The following is a 19506-nucleotide window of genomic DNA, read 5'->3' as shown; positions in this document are numbered from 1 at the left end:
TTAATTATCTCTAATGAGAAAAAAGGTCAGAGTTCTGCCTCTGGGCATAAGACTGAAGCAGCAATTGGAAAGCCTAACTCATTAAAGCAAATGCAAAGGAAACATGAAAAGCACACGTAAGCAGTGGGAAAATTCCCAGTGAAGTGTACTGACAAATACAAGTGTAACCAAATGTGTATGTTCTGAAAAGCATGCTATATAATAGGTCCAAGGGGTGAAGAGCATAGGATGTTTAACACAGGGGCTGTTAAAGAATCAACAGTTTGTGTGGGTGCACAGATAAGAATTAAGCACAACAAGAGGCTGGTTTCAGCTTAAGTTCATGGAAGAGGGACCGGCACCGGCCCCGGCTCCCCTGGGCGGCGGTGAGTCTATCCACGGAAGATACCCAGGCTCCAGACATGAGATAAGGGGCAGAGGGAACTCTGTCCCTGGCCTGGAAGCCCGAACAACTCCGAAGTCCCTTACTACCTTTGAGCGGGGCCGCGGAAGGAAGGACAGGGAGACACCTGCTCAGAATGAGACTGGGCCTATATTTTAACTATCTTTTTTGGGGGAGGGGGTGTGAAATGTAATCACTCGGGAAAGGTGGGTTAGGGCATCAGGGAGGTGACATCTGTGCAAAATGCATCCAGAGATCCAGACTCGGTGGCTCTCAGGACGCAACGGCCTGCAAAGGACGTCTTGCGGACGCGACCCGCCGACTCCACTCAAGGTACTTGCTCCGCCAAAGCAGCTTCTAGACAGCCCCGACCCCCTTGCCACCAGCTGCCTCCACCAGAGGCCTGAAGGGGTCGGGGTCATAGACTGCCCGCGGGTAAAGAGTCTGGGGACCCAGGACGTGGAGCGGGGCTCAGGCCGGCGCCCCGAGGCCCGTTAGAACTCTCTGCCAGCTGCGATGCCAGGGGCCAAGGTCGCCCTGGGCCCCCAGGACGCCAGCCTCGAACGCACTCACCAGCCTGCTGCCGCGCAGCAACCGCACTGCCAGGCCCTCCATCCTCGCCGCAGGCCTCTCCGCTCTGCGACTCTGGGTCTCTAGCCAGCCCCTGGGAGTTACCCGAGCAAGGCCCCGCCCACTCAGTACCCGCCCCGCACAGCCCCACCCCTTAATTCCTGCCCCCTGCTGCCTACGGAACCCCAAGAGAGACAAACAGGCCCCTCCTCGCTTTCCCCCCTCCATCCTGCTCACGCGAGACTTGAGCAAGGCAGGGGGGCGGGAAGGGAGTCGGAGACACAACAAAGATGGCGGCGGCGACTGCGACGGTGACGAAGACGGCGGCGGCGGCGACGGCGTTTAACAAGGCGGTGTGGTTTACTCGATGCAGTTGTCAGGAGGTAAGTAGCAGGCTGCCGGCTCGGACGGCGGCGACGCGGCGGGACAGGGCGGATAAGAAGGAGCGGCCGGAGACTGGAGCTGGGTTCGTGGCGGGCCGGCTGATCCGGACGGAGACTCAGTTCAGTGGAGGGTCGGGCGTGGTCGGTAGGCGGGCAGGTGATGGCCCGGGACCTCCTTAGCCGGAGGGCGGTGGACTGCGGCGCCTATGGCCGCGAGAACCCCGAGGGAGCGGGGTCTCCTGCTGTCAGCGCCTTCGAGCAGGAGCTCGGAGGCTCCGGGGTGGGGACTGTTGCTTGGCTCTGACAGGTGGTTCTGCGGGAGGCGTCCCGAGGTTTGCGTCTTCACGGGGTCCCAGGGGCTGGGAGTCAGCCGGGCGCGGGTCTCCTAGGTGTTTCGAATCCTGGCGAGGATGTCGCTCCGAATCTTGGTGAGGCTGCTGCCCCGACGCCGGTCCCAGGCTGATCGTTGGGAGAAGGACGTTTAAAGCCTTCGTATTTTATCTAATGATCCTGCCTGGATCCGTCTCTACTGCATGGGCACCCTTATTTTAGGAACATGTGAGATTTGAGAAAGACATTGTAGCAAATAACTATTCAGGTTCATTCGGGGTTTAGATCTTTGGATAAACTGTGTGGAGCGCGAGTAGCCAAGCCTAGCATGCTCGATTACTGGATCTGAAGCTAAACAAGTTCTAGCAAACACTAACCACGTGGCCTGCTTAGAGTCCCCTTGATGTGCTGGTCAGAACCCGAAAGAGGTGTGACAAGCGGAAGAAGACATAAAGGCGTCTTAAATTGTGTGATCTGAGGAAATTCAGTTTTGAAAGAACAGAATGTATTTAAAACAACTTTTTTTTAAACGTCGGAACTAACAATTTTAAAAATTCAATTTAATTTTGATTTATGTCGTGTTGTCACAACAGCTAAAGGTTATTATTATTGATGAGAGTTCGTTACAGTGAATTGAAATGTCTGGTGTTATTTTCCCCTAGCGGTCCAGGATGTTTCCCAGAAAACCGTAACTGTTTTGTGTTACGATAGGATAAGAAGGATGGGATTCAGATGTGCCCTTATCGGGTGTGCATGTTTTTTTGTTTTTGTATTTAAAGCCCTTTCCCATTTCCCTACTTAGGACTATGCGTTGTTTTTATGCAACTACAGCTGTTCAGCAGTACTAAGCTTGACCGTTTTAGAAGTGTGCTGTGACTAAATGAAGTTAATCTTAATTTCTTTAAACTGAAGTTTAACTTAAATTTAGACATTAAAAATCTTGCCAAAAACTAACCCACCAGTGAGAAAACGGTAGACACACCAGTTATTCTTTGGTGATCCTATGGAGCTTTTGCTGAAGTGAAGCTACTGCTTTGTTCTTTGATTAATCTGTCAGTTCGTTTTCTTTTCAGCTAATGTAATGATAAGATTGGCATAAGTTACTAGCTCATTCAACCTGTAGATGCTAATTAAGTTTTTATCTTAAAGGTTTTGATTTGTGGTGTGCTGTTTGTTTTTTATGCAGACCTCTGTATGGCTTTTCAATTTTAGTTGAAATTCTCTCTCCATGGCCTTTTGGAGTCCCTTGCTGTATCTCCAGAGTAAATTTCAATTACTCTACATTTCATCAATGTTGGAGTGGCAAGAAAAAGGAGGAACAGATTTGGGGTGAAAAGGTTAGATTGTATAATTTCTCTTCTGGATTTCTTTCAACATGGTTTTACTTATGTTTTATTTTTATGTTTTGATTTCTGATTTCTCAGAGCCTCATAATTTCCTTTTTTGCCTTCAGGAGTTTTTGACAGTTCTGAAATCAGGAATTGTGTTCCAATTATTTTTGAAGGCCCATGTTACTCCATAGAAACCAATCCTTATTTGTCAACGTTGTCTGTTTATATGTGTTCTATAGCAGAGTAAATCTCAGTGACCATAATTATTAGGCTATGGAGGGTAAACACATCTATTGAACTGTAATCACTTTATGTGTATAGGCCTGCCTTACCCATAAATTATTATGTAAGTAAGTTAGTTGCTAATACTGTATTCTTCCTTATGGTTACCCATGAGAAGTAAGACTTCTCATGAATGCTAGGTGAACGAAACATATGCTGCTGTTCCCTAATCATGTTCTCAAAATTCTCCCACAGTTTATAAAAAAGATAGAAGGAAGATAGGTTAGAGAGCTTCTTCTCTGGTTGTTTCATAGTTGTGAATGCCTTCTAATTTGCATTTCAGTGCCTGTGTTTTAAATTATTAGCTACTGGTTAAGAGGTTGGGGGGGTGCACATATATATACACACATGTAATTGTGTGTGTGTGCTTGTATATACGCTTGCATTGATCAACAGCTTCCCATTTATGAGACTGAAGAAGAAAGATCAGACGACTTCATACAAAATAAATCCTTTATCAGAAACCAAGGAAGATCAGAAATTAGCTTAAATTACCTACTTGAGGTAGAGGTTTTCCTGTTCTTTGGGATATCAAAGCTTAATTCTCTTATACCTCTTTTTCCCCTACCGGCTTGCATAGCCTCTGGTTGTTTTCTGAAAGCATTAATTTTGAGCCTTGAATAATAATTTGGGGGATGCTACTGGCATGACAATACTTTAGGTATACCCTAGCCAGTTTCTATATAGATATCCACCTACACCCCATGGAATTCCATACTATATTCAACTTAACTTTAATCAGAATAATCACAGGAAGGATTTGGGAATTTTGCTATATCATAAGGAACAATCATCATGAAGTATGGGGATATTGTTCTCTTTGGTTGATATGATTAGATATCTTAGTTCAGGTTGCTATAACGAATTACCATAGACTGAGTGGTTTAAACAAACATTTATTTCTCACAGTTCTGGAGGCTGGGAAATCTTAATATGAAGGTGCCAGCAGATCAGGTATCTGGGGGGGGCTTGCTTTCTGATTGTATCCTCTCATGGCAAAGAGCAGAGAGGAAGCAAGATCTCTGGATCTCTTCACAAGGCACTAATCCCATTTAGAGGACTTCACCTTTACAACCCAATTATCTCTCAAAGGCCCCACTCCAGATGCCATCAAATTAGGGGTTAGAATTTCAACATATCAGCTTTTGGGGACATAAACATTCAGTCCATGACGATACCAGCAGAAAGAGTACATCTGAGTTGTAATAACACCACCCACATCTATAATAATACTGGAAAATACTTAAGTATATTTCTTGTTCAGATGACATGATATCACACATTGAAATTTTGTGTAAAGTAAGTAATTTTTTGGCTAACAAACACCAAGGTATTGAGTTCATGTCCAGTATAGGAAAGATACCACTAAAAAAATTATAGCTTGTGGATTTTCTAAAGTATATTTTGTTATGTTTGCAAAGGTTTTAAAATTTATCAATGCCTTAGAGGCATCTCTGGGTATCAGTTAATTTGTGGAGTTCCTAGATTAAACTTTGAGACCTGAGACTGATGATAATTACATCAAAGACAGGAAAATGGCTCGGATAGAAAACCTTTATTTTCTTTCTATAAGAGGAAGTCTTTTGTAAAAGTTCCAGAATTTTTTTTTTTTTCTTTTAAAAATTAGAGATGAGGTCTCGCTCTGTTGCCTGGACTGGTCTTGAACTCCTGAGCTCAGGCAGTCCTCCCATCTTAGCCTCTGAAAGTGCTGGGATTATAGTCATGAGCCACCATGTCCAGTCTAGTTTCAGAATTATTACTATTTTTCAATTTATTGTGCTTAGAAATATTGACTTGAGATGTAGAAAGCTGAGTTTTGAGCCTAAGACTCTACTTCACTTTAGGCACCTTTCATTCATATATGTCTCTACTATAGACTAGGGCTTTGCAAGCATCTGTCATACCCTGTGTATATGGATATATGGGATAGAGGCCATACAGTCAAGTGGTCACAAAAATGCTTAGGGACGAAATGACACCTAATTTTTAAATCATGACAGGATGTTTAAGGTTATAAAGCATACTAATATATTTAAAATTCGAATTTAAGAAGAGTTTTTCTTCATGTTTGCAATGTTACAGTGTTCTCTATTTCATAGACATTCTTTTTTTTTTTTAAGTTTATCATGCATTGTGGTTGAAAAGCAGCACACAATTTATGGCAAGGAACACAGTGAAGTTTATAATGTGACAATGTGATAATAGCCAAGACTGTCAAAATATGCCAGCCATCCTCTGTAATTAGGCTCATTTGTGTTCTTAAACTTGAGATGCATGTATAAAAATATCATTTTCTTCTGCTTGCTTTCTGGCAGTCTTGTGTGTTTTTACTGCACTGTCACATGTTGTGCTGTAGCAATGTTATGCTTTCTAATCAAGATTGGGTAAGGATTATCTTGCTTCCAGAAGCCTGTCAAAGTATATTCAGACATTTTCCAGGAGAAATGTATTAGTTTTCATGTGAACTGATTGGCAAGAAGTGATGCTAAGTTACAATGTAAATACTGGGATTTCTTTCTTAATTATAGCTTTTATAATTAGAACGCAGACAATCTATAGGGCTATACAGCTTTTACAAATTAAAAAAATATTTTCCCAGATCTTATTCTTGATGGTCTTTTTCACTGGAGCTGACTAGCTTACATTTTCCCACCAAGAGCAAATTTAAAGGACAGATAATCAGGACAATCAACTGTAGTCACAAAACAAATAGTAACGCAATGATAAAGAAACAGAGAACTAGTTCAAATAAACATGATAAGATGGGGAAAAAAACAACGGAAACAAATGTGTTCAAAAGCCAACAATAATCCTTAAGATTCAGAAAGTTGAGCCAGACTAAAGCAAGTGATTTAAAGAGGTGGCCTATAAGTAAAATAAGCAAAGATCTGTTTGAGAAATTGCAAAGTGATTTGAAAAATTGCAAATTGGAATTACTTGAGACTAAGGTGGAACATGTTTGTTTCGTTGTAACTAAGAAACAGATGCTCAGTATATTTTTCAACCACGTTGATGAACCCATAGAAAAAGGGGAATAACTGAATCAGGGGTGGTGAGAACTTTAAAATCCAAGTTATAACCATTTTTTCTATTTGCTACAAAAATAATTATTAGAAAAATAGCCGCCATTTTCTGATAGCCTACCATATGTGATACATGTCACAATATGCTTTATGTATACTTACCTATAAAACTTAAGATAGCACTGCAAGTTGGATTATGATTCCATTTTACAAAATAGGAAACTAAGGCTGAGGGAGGTCCCTGTTCATAGTCTTAAAGTTGTCCCTCCGTATCTGGTAGGTACTGGTTCCAGGACCCCTGTAGATAGCAAAATTTGTGGGTGCTCCAGTCCTTCATATAAAATGGCTTAGTATTTGCATATAACTCACAATCTCATCCTCTTGCATACTTTAAGCTCTAGATTATTTATAATACCTAATACAATGTAAATGCTATGTAAATAGTTATACTGTATTGTTTAGGGAATTATGACCCCCCCAAAAGTCTGGTGAACCTCTGTCTCTACTAAAAATACAAAAAATATCATCCAGGTGTGGTAGCGGGCACCTGTAATCCCAGCTACTCTGGAGGCTAAGGCAGGAGAATTGCTTGAACCTGGGAGGCAGAGGTTGCAGTGAGCCAAGATCGCGCCATTGCACTCCAGCCTGGGCAACAAGAACGAAACTCCGTCTCAAAAAAAAAAAAAAAGAAAGAAAAAGTCTGTACGTGTTTAATATAGATGCAACCATCCATTTTTTCCAAATAATCTTGTTTTGCAGTTGGTTGAATCAACAGATAACAGAACCTGTGGATATAGAGTTGACTATACTCTACTTGTCCAGAGGATAAACTTTCAGTAGCCTCAACTTCCTAGACAATTTTCTAAAAAATAGGCTTTTCTAACTGAAAAGGGGTAGTAATACTAATAATGTTTTGGTTTTTTTTTTTTTAGACGGAGTCTTGCTCTGTCTCCCAGGCTGGAGTGCAGTGGCACAATCTCAGCTTACTGCAGCCTCCACCTCCGGGGTTCAATCAATTCTTCTGCCACCACGCCTGGCTAATTTTTTTGTATTTTTAGTAGAGATGGGGTTTCACCATGCTGGCCAGGCTAGTCTCGAACTCCTGACCTCGTGATCTGCCTGCCTCGGCCTCCCAAAGTGCTGGAATTACAGATGTGAGCCACCGTGCCTGGCACTAATAATTTTTTTTTTTTTTTTGGAGACAGAATTTTGCTCTGTCGCCAGGCTGGAGTGCAGTGGTGCGATCTGGGCTCACTGCAACCTCTGCCTCCCGGGTTCAAGCGATTCTCCTGCCTCAGCCTCCCGAGAAGCAGGGATTACAGGCGCCTGCTGCTATGCCCGGCTAATTTTTTTGGTATTTTTAGTAGAGACGGGGTTTCACCATGTTGGCCAGGATGGTCTCCATCTCTTGACCTCGTGATCCACCCGCCTCGGCCTCCCAAAGTGCTGGGATTACAAGCGTGAGCCACCGCGCCCGGCCACTAATAATTTTTAAAAGCCCCTAGAACTACTGTAGCTTCTAAAAAGGGAGGAAAGGAACAATTCACAAGTATTGAATTAAGAAAAGAGAATTCAGTCACCTGTAAGTCCTTATTTGGCTAAATATGTTTGGAACAAAGAAGAGACTAGATGTGAAGAGAGAAGACAAGAAGTACGAAAATAAGATAGATCACTCTGAAGCCAGGAAACAGGGAAAACAAAAACAGCCCTGTGTTACTGAGTGGTTGTAAAGTACAATAATTCATATTAATGGTATGTCAAATGTTGGTCTATTTCCAGTAGATTTCGAGTTAAGTCAAAGAAGAAGTTTTGATTCTTAAAAAGTTGGTCATATTTTTGTAAATTGGAAAATCTGCTTTTGCGGAACCCCCTCATGCCTCAACCCTACAGTTCTACTATTTAAAAACTTAGGCTGAAAAGGCCCAAGAACAGCCTATTCTTGAAGAAGAAAAACAAAGCAGGGGGACTTAAATTACTGTGATAGCAAGACTTATTATTAAGAGTATCTGGTATGGCAGCAAGGACAGATAGGCTAGTGGAACAGAACAGAGAATCCAGAAGCAGAGCCACATACATGCATATAATCATTTGATTTAAAAAGAAGACATCGGAGCTTAGTAGAGAAAGGCTGATCTGTTAGGTACACATTGCTGGGACAGTTGGATATCTCTTTGGAAAAAAGTATGCTTTGACTCTTATCTCACACCATACACAAAACTCAAGTCCAGATAAAAATATGAAAGGTAAAATAAAAAGCATTTAGAAGAAAGTACAGGAGAACATCTTCAAGTAAGATGTAGGCAAGGATTTCTTAACTAGGACACAAACAACTCTAAATGTAAAGGATAAAAATGGGTAAATTGTCCTATATTAAGAACTTCTGTTCATCAAAAATTACCATTAAGAAAGTGAAGGCCGGGCGCAGTGGCTCACGTCTGTAATCCCAGCACTTTGGGAGGCCGAGGTGGGTGGATCACGAGGTCGGGAGATCGAGACCATCCTGGCTAACACGGTGAAACCGCATCTCTACTAAAAATACAAAAAAAATTACCGGGCGTGGTGGCGGACACCTGTAGTCCCAGCTACTCGGGAGGCTGAGGCAGGTGGCGTGAACCTGGGAGGTGGAGCTTGCAGTGAGCCGAGATCACGGCACTGCACTCCAGCCTGGGCGACAGAGTGAGACTCTGTTTCAAAAAAAAAAAAAAAGAAGAGAAAATGAAAAGGCAACCACAGTGGGAGAAGATACTTAAGATGCACATATCCTAATAAAGGACTCATTATAAAGCATTCTTCCATATTAGAAAAAGACAACACAATAGAAAAATAAGCAAAAGGTATGAGCAGACATTATACAACAGAGGGTATCTAAGTGGTTAATTAGTATATATTAAAAAGTTTACATCTTCATTAGTCATCAAGGAGTGTAAATTAAAACTAATGTGATACCACCGGACACCCACCAGAACGGCTAAAACGAAAAAGGCAAAAAATGCCCAAGTATTGTCAAGGATGTGGAGCAGCAGCAGTTTTGTTTACTGCTAGTGGGAGTGTAAATTGCTATAATCACTTTGAAAACCTATTTGACATTATCTAAAACTGAATATATGCATGCCTTTGATCCAGCAGTTTCACTCCTATACAACCAACAGAAATATGTACGTAATCAAAAAACGTGTAGTAATATGTTCATAGAAACTTTATTCACAGCAGCCAATTACTGGAAATTACCCAAATGATCTAAAAGCAGTATAAGAGATAAATTAGTTGTGGCATGGTCATCCAACAGACTCCAGCAGTAAATTTGAGCAAACTTCAGTTGCATGCAACAATATGGATGAATCTTAGAATTACAATGTTGAGTGACAGAAGCCAGACAAAGGTTCATAGTGTGTGATTCCATTTACATAAAGCTGAAGAACAGACAAAACTAATCTACAGAGTCAGAAGTCAGGATGGCTGTAACCCTTGTCAGGGCCGAGGGTCCTAGCATTGGAAGGGTACACGAGGGGGGCTTCTGGGATGCCGGCATCCTTCTGTTTCTTGATTGTGGTGCTGATTTTATGAATGTGTTCATTTTGTGACAGTTCATTGAGCTCTGCTCTTATGATTTATGTGCTTTTCTATATATGTACAAGACTTGAAGAAAAAGTTAAGCATATATGCTGAAAGTGAGTAATTTTTTGTCTACCACTGGCTACTAAAGATGGAAGCTTTTTTAGATGGAAAATTATTCATTAAATAGTTTCAGTTTAGAAAAAGAAGATTTTATAAGGTATATTTACCAGAGAATTGTGCTTATTTGCATAAAAATTGTTTTTCCTGGAAGAAAAGACCTTTTTTATCCCAGGTGCTAGACTTCATCTTATTCTTACTAGAAAACTTTTTTGGCTATTTTATTTGTGAATTTGGGCCATAAACCTATGTGAAGACCAGCTTGTGATTGCAGAACCCACAAGAGACTTTCCCTTTCTACACTACGGTCAGGGATTTTCTTGTACTTTTTTATTTTTCCCTAGTCTTGGAGTGGATAGGATGATAGGTAGTAGAGGTGGTGATTTGGATATTTCTAGAGCAGGGGTTGGGAAGCTAAGGCCTGTAGGCCAAATCTGGCTCAAGGCTGTTGTTATAAAGTCTAATTGGAACATAGCCCCACCCATTTGTTTACATATTGTCTGTGGCTGCCTATTGTCTGTGGCTCCTTACAGTGACACAGTTGAGTAATTGCAGCAAAGATGAGCATGGCTTGCAAAGCCTAAAATATTTACTATCTGGCCCTTCATAAAAACTTTGCAACCCCTAGTTCTAGACCACTTATTTGCAGACTACTCATTCATGTGAACACTATGTCTAAGAGCCTTTGCTGGTAGTTACTAGCTGCATGCAGCTATTTCTATTTAAATTAATAACATTAAAAACTCAGGTCATATGTATTAGCCAAATTTCAAGTGCCTCAGTCGCTATATGTGGCTAGTAGCAACTGCGTAGGAATAGCACAGGTAAGAAACATGTCCATCATCCAGAAAATAGTCTCCTTCTGTCGACCAGGATGGAGTCCAGTGGTGCGATCACGGCTCACTGCAGCCTCGACCACTCAGACCCAAGCAATTCTCCTACCTCAGCCTCCTGAGTAGCTGGGACCATCAGCATGTGCCACCACTCAGCTAATTAAAAACACTTTTTTTTTTTGTAGGGACAAGTTCTCCCTATGTTGGTCTCCGGCCTCCTTGGTTTCTTTATTGTCTTTTTCATCAATAATCTCTGCTTGTGTTCTTATTTCTTTAATCTGAACTTGTTTTCTCTTTTTTTCTGCCTTTGAAATTTCTTCCCATCCTCTATGACTAAGTTTGAATCCGTATTCATATTTAATTATTAAATATATGATTTTTTACCATTTTGTGTATGTCTTTAGTTCACCAGGAAGATTATAAGATGCTGAAAGGCAGGCACTGTGTTTTCTCTTGCTTTATATAGTGTCTTGCACAAAATAGCTTTTGTCATTTGTTTGCTATGTACTAGATCTCCCTAAATAGTGTAAAATTATTTCAGTTTTGTTTTCTAGGTATAACAAACTGTAAATGTTAAAAAAGCAAAGATGGGTGAAAAAAAACCAGAGCCTTTGGACTTCGTGAAAGATTTTCAGGAATACCTGACTCAGCAGACCCATCATGTGAACATGATTTCTGGATCAGTTAGTGGGGACAAAGAAGCAGAGGCTCTTCAGGGAGGTAGACTCATTTTAATACTACTAAGTAATTCACTTTTTATACACGTACTATGATTGCGTGCAGCTGTTACTGTGAAGACCACTGTGCATTAATGTGAATCATTCTGTTTTTTCTAGAAAGATACAGGGCATTTTTTCCCCCTTTTTTAAACATATCAGACTTCTGCTGGAGAGTACTTAACATGGTCTGGAGATGCATTATGGTCTTGTTGGAAGGTTAGGGGCTCCAAATACCCTTCCTGTCCTCCAGTTTTTATGAGCTAGCATTAGACACAAAGAACCCAAAGGGGATTGGAACATCAGCTTCACTATACAAACCATTAGGCCATCAGGAAATCTGGATTCGACCTGAGACAAAAATAGGGGTTTCCGTTTCTTCTCTCTTAAAATGAAGAAAGGGCTGACCATGTTTACCTATCCAAGAAGAGAAATGAAAATAGAGAAAGTGGTCGTGACCTCCTTGAGCCTGCTAGAGGTAAAATTTGTCTAATTTGCTTGCCACAAAAAACTGGAATTTATTCCTAACCTAGCTCGGAGGTCAGCAAACTATAGCCTGTGGGCCCCATCTGGACTGCTGTTTTTATATGGCCTGCAAGCTAAGAATGGTTTTTACATTTAAAGATGGTTTTAAAAATGTCAAAAGGAGAATAATGTAATGATACATGAAAATTCTGTGAAGTTCAAACTTGAGTCCATATAAATAAAATTTAATTGGAACACAGATATGCTCATTTGTTTACATATTTTCTGTAGCTGTTTTTGTTTGTTTTGCTAAAACAGCAGAGTTGAGTAGTTGTGGTAGAGACCATATGGCCCACAAAGCCTGAAGTATTTACTATTTCATGCCTATAGAAAAAGTTTGCTGACCCCTGACCTAGATAGTCTGGGTACGGCCTTATAATGCAGGGACTGGCAGCAGGGACCAGGCATCACCCGGGAGCTTGTTAGAAATACAAAACACCAGACACCACCCCAGATCTACTGAATTATAATATGTGTTTTAATAAGATCCCCCAAGTAATTCACATACACATTAAAATGTGATAGTGACTGGCTTGGGAAAGCAGTGGGAGAGAGGAAGACACTGAGCCTTGTCCCTCGAATGCAGTGTAGCCCTCTTGGTTATTGGTCTTGTCTCAACTAGCAGAATCACTTCTCCTAGTGAGGAGTGAGGAACCGGTGAAGCAGGGGGCTTGAATTGTGCATGCCAGCACTGTTACCTCCTGAAATGGAGTAGACCTTTTCCCATGAAGCTGTAGGAATGGAAATTTCCCTCCTAACGCACAGATTTCCAAACAGGATTCAAGAGACCAGGGTTGTAGTCCCAGCCATTTGCCGATTTTCCTGATTATGAGCATCAGGTCTCTTCAGTTTCTTTCTACAAAAAAGTAGTCAGATTAGATTAAAAGCAAACAGCCAAACATGTTTTATCTCTGAGATTCTTAAAACCTTAACCTTCAGAGGTATCAGGGACGATACTTTCCTTTATGGGCTTAATTAGAATTTTAAGATCCTAAATGGAACAGAGATCTAGAACGTACATATAAACACTGGGATGTGGAAAACTTATTCAGTGCTTCAGACTAAAATAAATAGAGTTAGGGTTTTGGAGATTCTTTGACTGCCAGTTACAGTTGTAGAAATAGCGAGGGTGCTAAACACCTGTGTGTAACTGTGCCATCACTCTCCAGTGAATCTCTTTATTCCCCTCCCTCCTCACCTGTTCACTTCTTCAAAAACATGTTAAGGACCAGTACAATGTGTGTGTAAGTAATTTTGTTTTCTTTGTTTTTGAGACACAGTCTTGCTCTGTCGCCCAGGCTGGAGTACAGTGGCACAATCTTGGCTCACTGCAACCTCTGCCTCCTGGATTCCAGCGATTCTCATGCCTCAGCCTCCTGAGTAGCTGGGACTACAGGTGTGCACCGCCATGCCCAGCTAATTTTTGTAATTTTTTTTTTTTTTTTAAGTAGAGACAGGGTTTTGCCATGTTGGCTAGGCTGGTCTCTAACTCCTGGCCTCAAGCTATCCCTCCACCTCTGCCTCCCAAATTTCTGGGATTACAGGTATGAGCCACTGCACTGGCCTTGTGTAAATAATTTGAGATCCCCCAATAAAAGATTCTCAGAATATAATACAGAATGTATTACTGCTTTTGTATAAAATTAGCCTCAGTTCAGAAAGTCTGTTATAAAATGGACTTAACTTTTGTGAGAAGTGAACTGTCAATTTATAAGATTTTTCAACCACTTAAAACTGAAATGCTAAATTGAGTTGATTCTGAGATGCATAATTTCTTTTGCGGTACTTTGTTTATAGCTGGAACAGATGGTGATCAAAATGGACTTGATCACCCATCTGTTGAAGTTTCCTTGGATGAAAACTCAGGAATGTTAGTAGACGGGTTTGAAAGGACCTTTGATGGGAAGCTCAAGTGTCGGTACTGCAACTATGCCAGCAAAGGAACAGCCCGGCTTATTGAACACATCAGAATCCACACAGGTAATGGGAAGACAGCTGGAAAAAGCATTTCTGTGAGGGCAGGAGAGGGGCCAAGGGGGGCAGGTTGGTTTGTCATAGAAATAGTTTTAATATTCAAAAATGAAGGTTTATGTAAAGTTCGAATAAATGGGAAAGTTACTCCATTTTTCAAAGCAACAACATAACAACATACAAACAGGTCAGAAGTGATGCCCTTTGTAGATCCTCTCCTTCCTTAGCCTTGTTTCCCTCTTGATCCAAATAATCTCTCAACATCTGTCTGCCTCTCAGATTGGGAAGGAATAATGCTAAAGCACTGCGATGTGATAAAATGTTTTAATCTTTATCCTATTACGTTTCAGTTGCCGAAAGGGGGAAAAGTTTCAGAAAGTATACAGTTGCAGATGGTACTGCTAATCCCAGATCTCACTTTAGCTGTCCCTTCTGAGAAACTTTCCCAACTACATCTGCCCCCTGCCCAAGACCAGGTCAGACGTCCTTCCTGTGTGCTTCATGCATCCTGTGCTCATTCATCACATCATTGTAGCCTGAGAGCCTCTTGAGGACAGGGCAATTGTGACAAGACCATCTTTGTACCCCCAAAGCCTAGGAGGGCATGTGACACATAACTTACTAGATGAATGACTCTAAATCTCATATTCCAAATGTTTATTTCACATAATTGGGCAGTCTTCAGTTAACAACATTAACTATAGTTGTTCCTTCTGGCAGCTGAAGAGTAGGAAGATGGAGGAGAAGCACCAGCAATTTTGAAGGGATGCTTTGCATAACTCAGACTAGCAAGCCCATTTCAATTCTGAGCTTTCTATTTCATATAAGGACTTTAAAAAAAGCTTTTTTTGTATTTTTTTTCTGTGAGCAAAGGGTATGCATATGTGTGTATGTGTGTGAATATGAATGTATATAAATGTATACATGAACATATAACTCTGAGACATACTTTTGATAAACTCATTATTATGTAAGACTATTACTAGAATATTTCAATTGTACTGTTTCTTCTCTCTAAATGCATTCGAAGCCATAACAGTTTTTATACTGTATTGACTAATACAACATCAATGCATATTTCAGGTTGTTGCTGATGAGTTCTTAAGCTTTATTTCAGTTTGTGGGTTTATTTACAAATTTTAACAATCTCGTATGCTATGCAAATATGACTTTCTGAAAGCATTTTCTTTTTGATCAATTTCCAGTTGTCCAATGAATGGACAAGCAAAACTTTCCATAAATGAACTACTCTTGTAGTTTCTCCATCATTTTTCTTTTGAAACAGGTGAAAAACCTCATCGATGTCATCTTTGTCCATTTGCATCTGCTTATGAGCGTCATCTGGAAGCCCATATGCGTTCTCATACTGGAGAAAAACCATACAAATGTGAGTTATGTTCCTTCCGCTGCAGTGATCGAAGTAACTTGTCCCATCATCGAAGGCGCAAGCATAAAATGGTACCAATTAAAGGTACTAGGTCTTCCTTAAGCAGCAAGAAAATGTGGGGGGTTTTACAGAAGAAAACAAGCAATCTGGGCTATAGCAGAAGAGCATTAATCAACTTAAGTCCACCTTCCATGGTGGTTCAGAAACCAGACTACCTTAACGATTTTACCCACGAAATCCCAAATATCCAGACTGACTCCTTTGAAAGTATGGCAAAAACCACACCAACTGGTGGCCTTCCAAGGGACCCCCAAGAACTCATGGTTGATAACCCTTTGAATCAGCTCTCGACTCTAGCAGGGCAGTTGTCCAGTCTGCCACCCGAAAACCAAAACCCTGCATCCCCTGATGTAGTTCCCTGCCCTGATGAAAAGCCTTTCATGATTCAGCAGCCCTCTACCCAAGCAGTAGTTTCTGCCGTATCAGCAAGTATTCCTCAGAGCTCCTCTCCCACAAGCCCAGAACCTCGGCCATCCCATAGTCAAAGGAACTATAGTCCAGTGGCAGGTCCAAGCAGTGAGCCAAGTGCCCACACGAGCACTCCCAGCATAGGAAACAGCCAGCCAAGCACCCCAGCCCCAGCCCTGCCGGTCCAGGACCCTCAGCTTCTGCACCACTGCCAGCACTGTGATATGTACTTTGCAGACAACATCCTTTACACTATTCATATGGGATGTCATGGGTATGAAAATCCTTTTCAGTGTAATATATGTGGATGCAAATGTAAAAACAAGTATGATTTTGCCTGTCATTTTGCAAGAGGGCAACATAACCAACATTGATTGAAAATAGTCATATTTTACTTAGTTTTGCTGTTTTTGTGGTTTGGTTTTTTTTGTTTTTTGTTTTGGTCATCCCTAATAAAGTGTCTGCTAATTCAAGGCTTATACATTATATTTATAGAATATAAATTTGACAGTGGAATAAAATTTCCCCTTTTTTTCATAAAAATCTGGTCAGGGTCATTTATATATTAGAACAGTTAGACACATTGGCGTCTCTTTTTTCCTTTCCTTTTGACATTGGAGAATTGGAGTGCAGTCATAATCTTACAAGATGTTCATTTGAATTTCTCACATTTATGGTCCATAAAAACTTCAAGGCTTATCCATACTTTTGATGTTTCAATATGCATTGAACTGGATGTTATTTCTGCCATATTTCAAAATGGTAGAATAAATTACTTTTACAGAATTTATTACTACTCATTTCAGTGTTTAGTACAGAAATTGCCTTAAAAATTGCTATTAATTGAAATATCATTTAGTTCACATTTCTTAAGTTGAATCGGTAGTTTCATTTCAACTGATAATAGTAAAGCTATTTCAGTTTAATAAAATTTTCTTTTTTCCACAAGGGGAAATGTAAAACAGTTAAGACTTGAAATTGAAAATTCTTTTAATATTTAAAATAACTTGTTTATTCAATGTCTAAACATGTCAGTTTTCCACTGGATTTTTATTTTCACAGGTAAATACACTAGAGTGCTAGATGCCTTTTTCCCCTGTCAGTTTGACTTTCATTTAAATCCTTCATTCTGATATCATTACTGTTAGGTGAGGTGGATAACTATAATGAGAATCTCTTATTCTTCCTATTCCTTTGATGACCAAAGAGATAAAGTGAAGTCATCCTTATTATTAAAATGCAGCCTCCAAACAAATTTCTCAAGATTCCTTTTCCTTCCTTCTATCCATTTACTGCCCATAATTTCCAAGAAAAGGTGGGTATGGAAACACATGAGAGAATGTGATAGTGAAGTCATATTTACAAAACTGAGAACATGTACAAAATGGATTCTTGTCTCCTCTTCAGAATTAGCCATTTAAAATATTTTCTGTGACTTCAAATTGTAATTCTTATTTGCAGTTTTACCAGTCTTCATGTACAGTGACGAAACTGTGTAGAAACTAAATCATCGCTTTAGTAAGAAAGGATAAAAAGGTGTGGAAATGAATATAAAATGCATCTAAACATGACATTTAATTTGTTTATAAAAATAAGACTTACTAAATATAGAGTAATTCATTTTGAATAGGAGGCTATTGTTTTTATATTGTGTAATAATTCACGTACTCTGAAGAGAGCTTGGTCAAACAATAAAATACATTGTTACTAACTTGGTTTCTTTTCTGTGTACTTTGCAAAAATTCTATTTTTAATTTTATTCATATGTTGAATGTGCTCCTAATTGGCATCTTAAACAGAATATTAAGCATCTATTAACCAAAAAAGACCTCTAATAGTAAAGGAAAGGGAAATATTGGTGGTATGTACCCACAAAACCCCCAAGTGCCAAGTTAATGGAATCTCTGCTTTCCCTTTCAGATGCTAGAAAGCCACTGTAATGAGTTCTTGCAGTTTAGCATCCAGTCTAAGCTACTGCATTGTTTAAAGAGCAGCATCAAGGACAGTTTCTCCAAACTGGAACTCTCTTCTTTGTCAAATCTTGTACTTTAAAATTCTACAATTCTGTTACATTGTTGCTTAAATCACAGACTGCTCAGATTCATTTTACTGCAGTAGTTTCCAAGTGTGTAACTTGGCTTTAGTATTTATCAGTTGCCAGAAAGAAACAGGTTGTCATTTGGAAGTTTTTGTGGTTATTTTTTCCCATTTTTATTCTTCAGATAAAAGCAGTACCCCAAAATAGAAAATGAAAATTTTCATGAAACAAAGAGAACTCCCTTGTTAAAACCAGCTTATTAACTCTGTATTCTCAGTCAAATGCATTTTTTTCTAACAACTGACCATGGATGTTGTGAAGGTGCATTTTAATTTAAACATGGAAAAGATTTTTTTCATAATTACATACTAGAATGTAAAAAATTATAATTTTGCCATGACTTAAAGAGCACAGTTGATATCCCAAAGGTTTTGATGCTAAGAAGCTACAGTTATTCTAAATGCACTAAAATGTTTGAGGCAAATCTACCTTAGAGGCTTTTTTGGTATGGTATTTTTTAAAATATTTAGATTTTATTTAAATTTCCTGTGAGTTATTCTGTATTTGAAAAGATGTTCGTGTCTTCCCCTCTGTATTGAATGTTTCTCTCATTTTATTTTTAATCAAATATTTTATAGAAATGAGTTGTTGGGAAGAGTTTAACATGCACTATTTATAGTACTTTGCCGTTAACAGGCAATGTTCTGAAACTAAATTTATTTTTGTTCAGTGAACATAAGTTTAGATTTTTAAAGTTGGTAGATAATTTATCTCCACTAATATTTTTTTAAGAAACTGTGAAGAGATTAACTGGGAATAATTTTATTTCAGATTTTACTAATGTAGTATGTAGCTACAACTTCTTGAAATTCAAGTTAAGGCTAGACATTTACTTTGAAAAAATTCCACTGGGTGTTTCCAGGGCTATTTCATTTTAGAAATAAGTGTTTGCCATTCTTCTGCAAAAACTGGACAAGGGGAATACTACAAAAATTACTCAGAGATAAAATCCTCATTTCAAGTTCTACAAAATATTTATCAAATGAATGTTAATTTTTTTTTAATTCCCTGCTAAAGACATTTTCATTAGTCTTAGAGGGTATACGCTTTCTAGAACTTGTTTTTGTTAACATGTGCTTTGATGTAAAGAACATATTTTGTATGCAAAACATAACTTGCATTATGGTTGTACAATACACTATATTGTTTAGGGATTCCGGAAAGCAGTTTAATGCAGAAATAACTATATCTAGTATGCAGTTCATATTGTGAATGAAGCTTTGCTTTTGTAATAAATAAATAAGACTTTCTAATGACCTTGGTTTTTCTTTTTTGGAAAATAAGATCAAATTAGTGTTTTAGTAATTTTCCACTAGTGAAATGTTAAGTTAATGAAAGAAATAGATTTTATGACTACACTGCTTTGAATTTCTAAAATACCTTACCTGAGAAGATTTATCACGAGTTAAAAAACAAAACAGCTCCATACATCCGCAACTTGTCCCCCTCCTAGTTTCTTCTCTTTATTCAAGATCCATTTAACTTGACTCCTGTCCCCCAAGCCCTACCCTAAGTGCTCTGGCACATGAGGAAGG

The 19506-nt window shown here is 39.5% G+C and overlaps 2 protein-coding genes across 6 annotated transcripts in view; one reads left to right on the top strand and one right to left on the bottom strand.

The window, feature by feature from the left end:
- The window catches only part of ACADSB (acyl-CoA dehydrogenase short/branched chain), a 46347-nt gene extending 45167 nt beyond the window's left edge, over window positions 1–1180 (bottom strand). The window contains exon 1 of one of the 2 annotated variants that reach the window (XM_016919549.3): window positions 956–1180. In XM_016919549.3, coding sequence (XP_016775038.2) covers window positions 956–1180 — 225 coding nt within the window. The remainder of the gene's footprint in view (window positions 1–955) is intronic. The other variant, XM_063782235.1, reaches the window with a different exon arrangement.
- IKZF5 (IKAROS family zinc finger 5) lies at window positions 1179–19227 on the top strand. 4 transcript variants are annotated; one of them, XM_009459413.5, is made up of 5 exons: window positions 1179–1335; window positions 2852–3002; window positions 11361–11526; window positions 13845–14027; window positions 15304–19227. In XM_009459413.5, exons 3-5 carry the CDS (start codon window positions 11394–11396, stop codon window positions 16245–16247), a joined length of 1260 nt encoding a protein of 419 aa, XP_009457688.1. In that variant the 5' UTR covers window positions 1179–1335; window positions 2852–3002; window positions 11361–11393; the 3' UTR covers window positions 16248–19227. The 4 variants fall into 4 exon arrangements, with proteins under 4 accessions (XP_009457688.1, XP_009457690.1, XP_001151249.2 ...); XM_001151249.8 differs by having other exon boundaries at window positions 1205–1335; window positions 11348–11526; XM_009459415.5 differs by lacking the exon at window positions 2852–3002 and having other exon boundaries at window positions 1203–1335.
- The last annotated feature ends 279 nt before the right edge of the window (window positions 19228–19506 follow it).

Source organism: Pan troglodytes, chromosome 8 (assembly GCF_028858775.2).
Source record: "Pan troglodytes isolate AG18354 chromosome 8, NHGRI_mPanTro3-v2.0_pri, whole genome shotgun sequence".
NCBI classification, from domain to species: Eukaryota; Metazoa; Chordata; class Mammalia; order Primates; family Hominidae; genus Pan; species Pan troglodytes.
This window is presented reverse-complemented; position numbering and strand designations above follow the sequence as displayed.